Source organism: Strongylocentrotus purpuratus, unplaced genomic scaffold, assembly GCF_000002235.5.
Source record: "Strongylocentrotus purpuratus isolate Spur 01 unplaced genomic scaffold, Spur_5.0 spur5_scaffold_14, whole genome shotgun sequence".
NCBI classification, from domain to species: Eukaryota; Metazoa; Echinodermata; class Echinoidea; order Camarodonta; family Strongylocentrotidae; genus Strongylocentrotus; species Strongylocentrotus purpuratus.
The window spans coordinates 24,162,443-24,176,079 of record NW_022145599.1 but is presented as its reverse complement, the minus strand read 5'-3'; the positions used below and the strand labels follow the sequence as shown (position 1 = coordinate 24,176,079).

Below are 13,637 nucleotides of genomic sequence, written 5' to 3'. Positions count from 1 at the left end.
GATCACTACTTCTTCTAACATTGCCAGAGCTTCTCTTACCATTGCCTCTGCATAGATATTGAAGAGAAGAGGAGACAGAAGGCATCCCTGACGTGTTCCACGTCCAATGACGGCTGGTTCAGAGACCCCATCTCCAACGCGAACGCTAGCAGTCTGAGCCATGTACAAGGATGCAAGCAATCTACGGTCTTTCCAATCAACACCAATGGCTGACAGCACTTCCATCAACCTAGTCCAATTGGCACAATCAAATGCCTTTTCGTAGTCCACAAAACAGATATATAGGTCCTGATCATGCTGTATACATCTCTCACTTAGTATTCTCATCACAGCGATTGCTTCTCGAGTGCCGACCCCTTTTCGAAAGCCAAATTGGTCAATTCCAATATAATCTCTAGACCTCGCTTCAATCCGATGGTTGAGTACCTTTAGTAATACTTTTGAAGCATGTGATACCAGGCTGATAGTGCGGTGATCCTCGCATCTGATTGCCTTTGTAGGTTTTTCCTTGTTGGTTTTTCCTGCCGAGACCCCACTCTTCAACAGCATCATCATGTTTGTGTGAGCTTCCAACAACAGCATTCCAGTCACCGAGAAGAATACGATAGTCATTTCCTTTCCCTTTGTCCAGCTCCTCATCGATCATGTCGTAAATATCCTCCACATCTTTGTCCTCAAAGTCACTTGTAGGCATGTACACAACCAACACAACGATGTCAACCGGTGATCCTTTATTCTGACTGCTAACAGTCTATCGCTTACAGCCTCTATCCTACATACATTCTTTGCTGTATGCTTGTCCAGCAGAAGGGCAACACCACGTTGTCTTGCTTTCCCTCCAGAGTATATCACTCTGAATTCATCACTCATGAAGTCATCACTGTCAAGCCATCTAACCTCAGTAAGAGCAAGCAGGTTCATGTTATAACGTCGCATCTCACGTTTGATGGTTTCTATCTTGTCGTCTCTCATTGTTCTAACATTCCAAGTGCCTACGCGCGAGTGAGAACTTTGCTGACTGACGACCTGACCATCCTCACTGCTGGCCCTGCCGGACGCGACACCCTGGCATCTAGTGTCTAGAGTCCCGTTAACGTCTTTGGCTTGATTTTAATTGACAACTATCATATCATATATATTGGGTCATCCTGAGGATATTACTGCGGTGGGTTCCCGTTGCCTTCCGCAGGCACAATTTTCATCATGGCTGGACTCCATTAGAAGGTTTGCTTTTACTACAGCTGACGAGTACCCTCCACCCGGATTTATGATAAACTAGCCCCCGCTGGACATCATCCCAGTATTTCTATGGTCTCGGGGAAGGCTGTCAGGGGCTACACCTTGCCCAAGGGGGACCCGGAACTTTGCATTAAAGGGTAGGGATGTTCAATGCTCTAAGGCCCTAGAGGCCCGCATACCCAATGCAGACACTGCAATACGTTATTGTAACATTCCTGCCTCTACTCACCCACGCACACATCAGAGGCAGCCCTCCCGGGGGGGCAGGGGGGCACAGTGCCCCCCCCCCACTTTTTCAGATACCCCCAAAATGCTCCTTTTTACATAGGAAAAGTGCCCCTTTTATTTTGTAAGAAGTGCCCCTTTTACATGGGAAAGGTGCCCCTTTTACTTTGACAAGTGCCCCTATTACTTAGTAAAAGTGCCCCTTTCCCCTTTTCACCTCTGACGAGTGCCCTTTTTATTTTTGACACGTGCCCCTTTTCCTTCGACATGTTCCCATTTTCCTTTACAATAAATGTTCATTTTCCATTCTCATGAATCTTGAAATTATCTTGAATAAGTGCCCTTTTTAATCTCTAGTAAGTGCCTCTTTTCAGGTACGAGAAGTGCCCCTTTTCACTTTTAATAAGTGCCCCCTTCACCTCTGATGATTGCCCTATTCAAAACTGAGAGGTGCTCTTTTTACTTTGACAACTTCCCCTTTTTTCCTTTGTAAGAAGTGCCCCTTCTCCTTTTAATAACTACCCCTTTTTAAACTCGGATGAGCGCACCTTTCATTTTAACATGTGCCCCTCTTATTTTCTAATAAGTGCCCTTTTTCCGTATGATAAGTGCCCCCATTAAAAAGAAAGAGCTCCTTCCCCTTCTCATAACTTCCCCTTTACCTTTCTAATAAGTGCCCCTTTTCCTTATGATAAGTGCCCCCATTAAAAAGAAAGAGCTCCTTCCCCTTCTCATAACTTCCCCTTCCCCTTCTCATAACTGCCCCTTTTAAACATCTGATCGGTGCCCCCTTTTCATTCAACAAATGCACATTTTCCTTTATTATAATTGCCCCTTTTACATTTTCATAAGTGCCCCTTTTCATATCTGGTCAGTGCCCCTTTGCAACTCTGATAATTCCCCTTTTAATAATGATACGTGCCCCTTTTCCTTTCTAATAAGGGACCTATCCCCTTTTCACCTCTTATAAATGATCCTATTAAAATCTGATGGGTGCCCCTTTTCCGTCAACAAATGCCTATTTCCCATTCTCGTAAACGCCTCCTTTTCATCACTGGTGAGTGCCTCTTTTCAAGTGAAAAAATGCCTCATTTTCACCTCTTATAATTATCCTTTGTACTTATACACGTGCTCCTTTCCTTTTCTTTTCTAATAAGTGTCTTATCCCTTTCGATAATTGTCCCCTTTTCATGTAATCATTAAACGTGCCCCTTATTTAAAGAGACTAAGAGCAGTTTTCCCCAAAGTTCGCTCGCTGCGCTCGCTCGCATTTAAAGATTATATAATTATGTTACTTATCAAAGGTCTTTTCAGTCTTCCCTTATGAGAATGTGCTTATAACCCCATCAAGATTGGCTTTTTTTCTCTTTATAAGATGTAATGTTTCGCACTGCGACCTCACAGATCTTTAAAAAATTTCTCGCTCGCTTCGCTCGCTCGTAAATGCATATTCAGACATCACACTCAACTGTAAAGTTTGATGCTTAAGCGATATTTTGTATGATGTATGAAGAGAAACAATATTGAAATCATCCCTGATAATGTAATCACAATGTAGGGGTATATACCAATGTCTAAAAATTGTATATTTTCGCTTTGAGATTTCCCACTGTAGGTGCCCTTTTTTCCAGAAAGTGCCCTTTTTTGTTGGTGCCCCCCACTTTGAAAGTCGCTCGGCCGCCCCTGGCACACACACACACACACACACACAATAGCGGAGTTGGTATTCCGCACAACAATGCCTCGTCCTGGGGAATTCCAACTCGAGCCTCGTTCTGGGGAATTCCAACTCGGGCGCTGTACCTGTGGGTGAACTATGAGTTACTGTTATTTATGAAAAATCAATAGACTGTGATGACGCGTTAGAAAAGCACAACACCATCTTTTTACAGGCTGCTATTAGAGCGGTAGCCTAATTTCGAATGCATGAAATATGTCGGTACGTACGGTACGTTGCTCAGATTAAGCCCAACGAACATCTTTTGGTGAACAGCAGACCTATCACGAACTCATCTCCGGTAAGTGATATCATTTTCCTTGTCAAATGTAAAGCTTAGTATAGCAACTGATCATGTGAATACATAGTGAAGAAACTGTTTGGTAGCAGTTGAGAAAATTTGATTATGTACATTATAATTTATGTTTAAAGATAAAGTTCAGTTCTGCTAATGCGATTGCATTGTGAAAGAAACGGTGTGGAATCGATCAGGAAAACTTTATCATGTAACATATAAGTATTGGTGTGTAATGCAGATTCTGGAATAATCAAAATGATAAGAAATATGGCCCAGTCTATTAGATGTAATAAGAACTGTACACAGAAAGATGTATATGGAACTACATAAACATGTGGCATAAAAAGGGGGTCCTCATTATTGCCCAACTCAACCTACTCTTTAAGGTTGAGTTCTGGGAAGAGGTGACAATTTGTGAGCGTTATCATTGTTATTATGCAAATGTGGAAGAACATCTGATAAAAAATGTTGCCTAAAAAGCATGGCTCTTCAAATTCCTTCATATTCTAAATATGGCATGTAACAACATAAAAATCGGGACATATTTTTAATATAACATGTTCGTGTAGTCCCATATACATCTTTCTGTGTACAGTGTTTGTAACTTTACCAAGACTGGACCAAGTTTCTTATTGTTTTGATGATTCCAGAACCTTGCAGTACACACCAATACTTATATGCTGGATGTTTTACCTTTTCTGATCGATTCCACATCGTTTTTTCACAATGCAATTGCATGACCAGAACTCAACTTTGTCTTTAAGCATAAGTGTGAAGTTTTGGAATGAGACTCAATTTTGCTTAAAACCAAATGCAACGCACATAAAAAATGGATTTAATCTTAATGTGGTATCAACGTTTGATATTCAGGCAGGAACTTTAGGTTGACAATAGTTATTAACTTTAAAATAGAAAAGAAAAAGGGATCGGTTCGAAACAGTTAGAGAAAAAATCAGAAAAGGTTATGGATATTTTTCGTAATCATACGGTGAAGTTTTAAGGGAGAAAATGTAATACATCTAGATATAGTGGGTACCATTACTATTGATATTTGTCTAAAAGTAGTGTTCAAATGCAAAGTGGAAACACACATATATGGATCACGTATTTTATACACTATTTTACGCAATGTGAATTCACTGTCAATCCGAAATACACCATTATTCTCACTCGTGATATTTCGTAAACATGAATATGAACACAATAGAATTTCGATTCTCTTTCTCTATTATTTTTCATTCAGGACTTAAGTTACAAAAAGTGAGACAGACATGGAGAGGAAACGCAAGCTGACATTATATCCAGATATGGCTGAACATCTCATGTGCACTATCTGCTCCGACACCTTCGATGATCCCCGCAATCTCGTATGTGGGCATGTGTTCTGCAAGAAATGCCTGGATATTCTTGATGAAAGTCAGCTAGGGTCGCCATTGAAAACATCTATTTGTTGTCCCACTTGCAGTAGAAAGACCAAACTACGAGAGAGTCGAGTGAATGGATTTAGTCGAAACCTACCCATCAGAAAGCTCTTACATCAGGACTTGAGTGAAGAGCCAGGGCCTTCGGGTAAAAGACCCAAAAGAACTCCCACATGCAAAACGCATAACCAAGAGCGCAGAGACATTTATTGCAGCACCTGCCTGGTCTTCATATGCTTTAAGTGTTTCCAAGAAAAACACACCCATCATGTAACCAAGACAAGAAACGAATTTCTGGGAGAGCTCAGTCAAATGACTAAAGATGCCAAACAGCGATATCAGGTTCAATTAAAGACCTTGGAGAACAATCTTCTTGAAGCTGATCAGGGGGTATCTAAGTTGATTATTCATCATAACAATGCAAAGCAATCAATTGAAGACGAGTTTAAGGCTGAATTAGCACAACTCAACAAAAACATAACTTTCCGCTTGCAATCATTGACTAAATCAACAAAGAATTTGGAATCAGATGTTGCTCGGTTCAAAGAAAAGGGGAAACATTTTAAACAGAGTCTGGCGATTGCTGTTCCGAAGTTGGAAAGTAAGACTTTAGAGGAGCTAGATGGCGAAGACCTCAAGTCCTACGTTAAAACTGTCGACACGGTGTTGAACCTTCTCAAGACTGACATTGGTGTAGAACACTTAAAGCTCTGGAATAAACTTTTGGTACCATCTGCACCATCTAGACCACAGCATGGCTGTGTTCCATCAACCAGTGGTGGAACCGCAGGACAGGCTCTCCAAAAGGTTTCTCCTAAGTCGATTAACAAGCCCCTTTAAACAAGGTATTTGTTGGGGTACCAATCGGCGGTGGCTATATAGTGACGCTACGTAACTGTTTGTAGACTAATGAATGAAAAGGGTTTACCCAGAGAATACCAGTTTATATAAATAATCAGAGAAGTGAAAGGTTACTACTACTACTAATGATGATCATGATGATGTAAAAGGGGAACACATTTCAATTCTAGACAGAACAACGGTAATGTAATGACATTGATTACAATACGTGTATAAAATTCTAACACTGAAGAGTTGATTCATAGTGAATGCGTTATAATGACAGTGTTTCACTTGTAGTGCATAGATACATGAACATAAATTAGGAATGGTTTATGACATGTTAAGTTTCCACAGGACATTGTGTTGTGTCTCAGTCAACATGTACATCGTAAAATGAAAACAGTGGCAAATCTATTTACTTTTTCGCTTTTAGACTGCACCTATACACCTCCGTTAAAATAGAAAAAAGGGGAAAACTTTCAAGTACAGGCCATTATCTTCAAGGTATAATTTTTTATTTTTTTTATAAATTTATTTTTGTTTTCGTAGTGATCATTTGAATAAACATTGAGTTGAGTTGAGTTGAGTTGAGTTGAGTTTATTGATTTCACATTTCACATGCAGAAATAATACAGATAACATTGTTTCATAATTTAAAAAAAAATGATTATATTATTTGACAAGGTAATCATACCCAGCTGTGTCTTTTTCTTGAGTGTAGGCTGTATTAGAGAATTAGACGGTGACACAGACAACAAAGGCCGCACCAGGATTTAAAAAGCGAAGGGATGCCAAGTATATGGTGTTACAATTAAATAAGTCTTTGGATTGGAATGCGCTTAATATGTTGGTATCCTCTCTAAATCTAAATTGATATAGCCTTATAATTATATAACATTGGCTGCCCTTGAGTGGTATATCAGATTGATTGTACGAGTCGAAGATGAGTGCAATATTCATGCTAGCTGAATGCAATATAACTGATACACCACGAAAGAAAGCCAATATTATTATTATCATACATTAAAACATCGTACTGTAACAGTGAAATTTAAAGGATTGGAAAGATCAATTTATCAATTCATGGCAATTTTTCAATCCAACAGTGTCTCGACTAGTCTTGAGCAAAGTTTTGCGAGTCAAAATGAAAGATGATTCATGTTTTGAATATAAATGGGTGTTTAAACGCAACACTGGCAACGCATGTGATACTGGGGCCGTATTCACTACAGGACGCGGATAAAGATAGTATTTTATTTAGAATTTTTACTTGGCTAAGGTGTATGTCTCAACTCGTGAATTCGGTGATTTTACCTCTACCATGTTTATTTGTACCATATATCTGTTCTATCCTATACCACAGAATTTCAAAAGTTGTTATCAAGAGCTATTAATGTGTTTTATAAAAATGTACTGCAGTTTAAGTCAAGGGAAATGGTTCATCATATTCTAGAATTGGTAGTTATGTCATTGACAAAGCTCTGTTTGAAAAGAACTAACCTTATGGTAAATATAATTGTAATTGACACCGTTCATTTATTTCTGCTTTGAGTAGTTGATAGTTTGAAGAAAGATTTCTTAGAAATCAAGACATCAACATCATGACATTTATTTAAGTTAGCATGATGCGGAGTGAACAAATAATCATAAAAATGAAGGTTTGCTTATAATTTCATATAAAAACGTGTACCTTGTTTTATTATCAAACTCTTTTAACTGGTTTACGAACTTGATTTGTTGCTTGTAATGACGATTTTTGCTTAATAATTACAATCAACAAATCAAGATCAGGATGTGACTTTTAATGTAATGACTAATTGGACCATTTCATGCGCATATTATACATTGACACAATATATTAATAAGATATATAGATGATTTCCTTTTTGGTCTATGAAATTGAAGAATCAATGTTTCAAATACCGCCAAAAGAGATAACATGTTTTGACAACTCGAATGTAGACAACACAAATTGTTAATATAGAAGTATAACTCTGTGCCAGTATAATAGTGGAAACTCGTTTTAAGGACCTCGGGGCCCCGTTTTATAAAGAGTTTATATTAATCGCAACTATAGGAGACTGTAAACTTTCGATTAAATAAATAAAAGAACGTAACCCTATCTGCAACTAAAGAAAAGGCCATATAGATGTAACGAATGTAATCAGAGCATATGTTTAATTAAATTCAACACAATAATTATTTTATTTTGACAATGATTTGAAGCCAGAGGCTAAATTGCCATCAATCATATTTTTTCAATATCATTTCACTTTGCAACATTATCAATTGCCTTTAAAAGGTTATAACAAATTACATGAAAGGGAATGTTGAGTAGGTGGAAAATAATCTGTGAGCGTTTTCATTGTTATCATGCAAGTGTGGAAGAACATCAGGAGAAAAAAATATTCCCTGAAAAGCATGGCTCTTCAAATGCCTTCATATTCTAGATATGATACGTAACAGCTTTAAAATGAGGACCTCATTTTTATGCCATATGTTTTTGTAGTCCCATATACATCATCCTGTGTACAGTGTTACTTTAACCAAGACATTACCAAATTTCTAATCATTTACACATCAATACTTATATGCTACCAGAACAACATTTTCTGATCGATTCCACAACGTTTCTTTCACAGTGCAAACGCATGACCAGAACTTAACTTTTTCTTTAAGAGTACAATGCTTAAGAAATATGTATATGTGTCGAATTAGACTGTATTTATGTACACGTCAATAATAATAATTAAACGTGTATGTAGAGCGACTGCACTTTACAGAACAGAATACAGAAGGAGTGGTAATTGTCCACTGGGCTCGTAATTGTGAGATTTTACAAAGTTCTAAATAAGTACATTTTGAAATTACTTCTGAAGTCCTTATATGTTTCTATATTGTTAAGCTTTTCCGGCACGTAATTCTATTTTTTTTTTTAATTAAAAAAGGAAAGTGGCTGTATATGAAATGACCTACAGAATTCTGCTTTAATACTTGTTTAGTAAATCTTTAAGTTAGTGCTACAATTGACCAAATTATTTTTATAAAAAAAGAGATGAAGGATTTTTTTTTAATCATACTGTTCATAACGTGCACTTATTCAAGAAGATTTTGTTTCATAAACATCCACGAAAAGACGAAAAGAGATATTTCTATTGTTTTATTCTCTTTTCTTTACAAAACAAAGAGACACACAACATAGTTTACCCCACCAACACATCATGATACTGGAAGTCAGTGGCGGATCCAGCCGGCGGGAAGAGGGGGGGGGGCCAATCCGTGAGAAAATATTAGTTGCGACTCAACCAACGGTGAAAAAGCGGGGGGAGGGGGTGGGTTTAGGAGGCACTTTTTTGTCCAATTTTTCAGGAAATATTTTAACCCGACTCAGCAAGCCAGTAAATAAGCGGGGGGGGGGGGAGGGGGGTGGGTACGACCACTTTTTTGGTTTTTTGGCCTTCTTCGTGAGAATTTTTTTTGTTTTAATAATTTTTTTTAAAAATCCGCGCCTACAGAGGATCCAGCCGGCGACAAGGGGGAGGGGGGGGAGCCAAATCTTAATACAAAATTTAGCGTCGACTCAGCCGGCCGGCGAATAAGCCGGGGGGAAGCACCTTTCTTCTTTCCTTTTTTGATAGAGTTTTTGAGGAAAAATTTAGCACCGACTCAGCCGGTCGGTGAATCAATTAATATTATTTTTTTGGGGGGGGCGCTTTTGTTTTGTGTTTTAAAAAAGGTTAACTTTACGTTATTATCCTATTTTTTTTTATCGTTTTGGGGGCTAGGGGGGGCCGGGCCGGAAAATTCGCTACGTGGATCCGCCCCTGCTGGTATTGTCGTTTGTTCCTTCCCCCATTTGTTTAAAATAGTTTGTGTTGCATTTGTTTATATATATAGTTTTTTTTAGGGGAGTTGCACTTAAAAGAAAAAATAAGATGTTCATCTCAAATGTTTTGGGGTGATACCCAGTGGTCCTATGCACAGGCCACCATCATTATGCTACCATAATCAATTCTGTATTAGTGCCTTATTGGGAGTTACATTAGAGCTATAAAGCCAGGGATTGATATATATTATATCGCAACTACATATATGTACGTAAGAGAGAGGAGACTGTAAACTTGCGATTGATTTAGATACATCGCAACTCATTATAAGACGGGGCCCTGTTTATAACCTGTTTATAAACTAAGGTCAATTTCAGGATCTTTTGCGTATCCTGTATAAAAAAAATCATGCGGACAATGAAATACATCATTGTATCATTCGTATCTCTGCGATGGTGTTATGAGAAAAAAGATACATACCTACGCACACGCTGACACAAACAAAAGCATGTGGTATAACTCCAAAACAATGCCTCGTCCTGGGGAATTCCAACTCGGGTCTCGTTGCGGGGAATTCCAACTTGGGCGTAGTACCTGGAGATGAATGCCCCCCCCCCCCCCTCCTGCGTGTACATATTTTTCGATCATTGACGAATATTGTGCGGTTTAAACTTTAAACGACGGTATTCAAATTCCAAGTTATTGTTGTATTTGCTTCTATGTTTCATCGATTCAGGCTTACAATTGTATACGTTATTCTAAAAATGTATGTTGTCCAGTTTTGAGAATCAAGCATTTCATATATTCAAGCTAATTCCTTCGCATGTTAAACTTTCGTTCATTATCTGTATATGGAAGAATGATGTTTGTGCACATCAGTATGTACCCTGTGATCCTGTTGTTTTACTCCAGTTTTGGCATTCCTAGAATCTCGGTAATATTGGTAAAATATCATCCTAAAATATTTATTTATTCCTCTCTCATGAAATTATAATGATAACCAATTTCATGACAATTTCCCAACTATGAATTTTGTTTAGAGGTATTTGCTTTCAGTTTAAGAACAGCATTTAGGTAAGCACAAGGCTATCCTTTATTTTTAGAGCCTGTCTATGCCCACGATTTACTGTGATGACGTGAACAGAAAAGCACAGCACAGCCTTTATACAGGCCGCTATTAGAGCGGCAGTTATAGCATAATTTCTAATGCATAAATATGTTCGGTACGTTTCTTAGATTAAGCCCGAAACACATCTTGTGGTGAACAGCAGACTTATCAGGAACTCAACTCTGGTAAATATAAAGTTTGGTAAAGTAACTGGTCACGTGAAAACATAGTAAAGACACTGTTTGGTAGCAGTTGAGAAAGGTTGATTAAATACATTAGAATATCGGTGTTTAAGCCTAGGACTAAAGTTTTGGTGTGATCAAAATGAGACTCAATTTTGCTTTAAATAACATGCACTTCCACAATAATGGATATGTGGGTTTCTTTACACATGTTGTATCAACGTTCCTAATTCAGGCAAGTGCTATAGTGAGACGATATAGTATACTACTTAAACTAGGAAAGGAAAAAAAATCGGTTCGAAATTGTTTGAGGAAAGTCAGAAATGGAAACATGGAAATGGAAATATAAATTAATGCATCTAAACATATTATGTACCATTATCATTAATTTTGTACTAAAAATGGTGGGAAACTGCAGAGTGCACACATACTACACATCATGTCTTTTATAAATTGTTTTATGCATCATGTATTCACTGTCATCCATAAAAGAATCCAAAATACAAAAATATTCTCACTCGTAATATTTCGTGAACAAAACTTTTCAGCCTACAGATTAATCTTCGGAATATGAACAGACCATTGGCTCAGATATAATTTAAATTTTCTTTCTTCGTTCTCTTTCATTCAGGATTTCAGTTATAAAAGTGAGACAGACATGGAGAGGAAACGCAAGCTATCATCACATCCAGATGTAAAGGAACATCTCATCTGCGCTATATGCACCGATATTTTCCATGATCCCCGCAATCTCGCATGTGGACATGTGTTCTGCAAAAAATGTCTGGATAAGCTTAATGAACGTCAGCTATGTTCGCCAGTGTACGGACCTATTATTGGTTGTCCCACTTGCAGACAAGAAACCATACTACCAAAGAGCGGAGTGAATGAACTTAGTAGAAACCTACCCATCTTGGGGCTTCTAGACCAGGACTTGCTTATAAAAAGAACTCCCACATGCACTGAGCACAACCAAGAGCGCAGAGATATTTATTGCAGTACCTGCCTGGTCTACATATGCTTTAAGTGTTTTCAAGGAAATCATTCCCACCATGTAATCAAGACAAGCAACGAATTTCTGGAAGAACTAAGTCAAAAGACAGACGATGCCAAACAGCGATATCAGGTTCAGTTGAAAACCTTGGAGAACAATCTTCTTGAAGCTGATCTCGAAATACAGAAGATGCGCTCTGCAAAGCAATCAATTGACGACGAGTATAAGGCTAAATTGGAACAATTGAACCAAAACAGAACTGTCCGCTTGCAATCATTGAATAAAACAGCAAAGAAATGGGAATCGGATGTTGCTCAGTTCAAAGAAAAGGGAAAACAGTTTAAAAATAATCTAGCGATTGCTGTTCCAAAGTTGGAATGTAAGACTTTAGACGATCTAGATGGCGAAGACCTCAAGTCCTACGTTAAAAATGTCGACAATGTGATGAATCTTCTCAAGACTGACATTGGTGTAGAACAACTACGGCTCTGGAATAAACTCTTAGTACCATCTGCAGCATATAGACCTCAGCCCGGCTCTGTTCCATCATCAAGTGGCGGAACCACACACCAGGCTTTCCAAAAAGCTTCTCCAAAGTCAGTTAACCAGCCCCTCTAAACAAGATATTTGTTGGGTGCATATAATTATAGGTGGCTATAATTATTGACGCTACGTAACTGTTTGCAGACAAGTGAAGAGAAATCGTTCCTCTAGAGAATGCTAAATTGTATTCATAATCAGCGACGTGTAAGGTTATTAAGAATGATGATCATGTTGATGTAAAAGGGGAACACAGTTCAATTTAAGACAGAACAACGGTGATCTTACAGCTTCCACTACACGTATAAAATTCTAACACTGAAGTGGTGCTTTACAGTGAATGCCTTTTGATGATAATGTTTAATTTATATTGCATTCATACATGACAAAACTACATGTACATAAATTGAGAATGGCTTATGTTATGTTACGTTTCCACACGACGTTTTGCTGTGTCTCAGTCAATTACATGTACAATGTACAATAAAGAAAGTGACAAATTGATTTTCTTCTTCAATCTTAGACCGCACCTATACACAGCTTCAGTTTAATAAGAAAGAATAACAACTTTCAAAATACAAGCCACTCTGTTCTAGGTATCATACCGTTTTCTTTTTCATAATGATTATACTCAGTTGTGTGATTTTTTACTTGAGTGTGTGTAGGCTATATTAGAGTGCTAGACGGTGACACAAATATATGGTAGATACTTTTGGGCGGGCTAAGGTTTTTTTTCTTTCGTTCGCAAAAAGCGAAAATAACGAGACTCGACGAAAAAGAGCCATTTCCGTGTGAAAAAAAGAATAATTCTGACTAGCCATAAAATGAGGTACACACTCCGGGAGTTGACAATCGAATGAATTTGGATTGGGATGCGAAAACCAAATACCGTTTTTTATGACAAATAGACCCCCAAAAAACAAAAAAAACAAATAAAATCTCTCCCATCATTTGTCCAAAAATCACTTTGTATCGCATTCTATCATGGTCTAACGCTAAAGGATGAGGAGTATGAAGAAAATAAAGAATAATATAAATCTGCACACATGGGACCCAAGTCGGAATCCGGGTTCCGTGCAGACCCTGTTGCATGAGAGTGTCTTAAACTTGCAAAGTCTCTTTTCAAAAGTAATATTTTAAACCAATATTTTAAATATATTATAGCCATAATTTGTATAGCATATAAAACCTTTTTTCGGTGATTGGTAAATTCTTGAAATTGGTGGTGGGTCAGTGTTGCCAG

The 13,637-nt window shown here is 37.9% G+C and overlaps 1 protein-coding gene across 1 annotated transcript; it reads left to right on the top strand.

Annotated features, from left to right (window-relative positions):
* The first annotated feature begins 3,332 nt into the window (after positions 1 to 3,332).
* LOC115923756 (tripartite motif-containing protein 2-like) lies at positions 3,333 to 5,817 on the top strand. The gene is made up of 2 exons (XM_030985052.1): positions 3,333 to 3,482; positions 4,723 to 5,817. The coding sequence occupies exon 2, from the start codon at positions 4,751 to 4,753 to the stop codon at positions 5,738 to 5,740; it is 990 nt and encodes a 329-aa protein (XP_030840912.1). The 5' UTR covers positions 3,333 to 3,482; positions 4,723 to 4,750; the 3' UTR covers positions 5,741 to 5,817.
* The last annotated feature ends 7,820 nt before the right edge of the window (positions 5,818 to 13,637 follow it).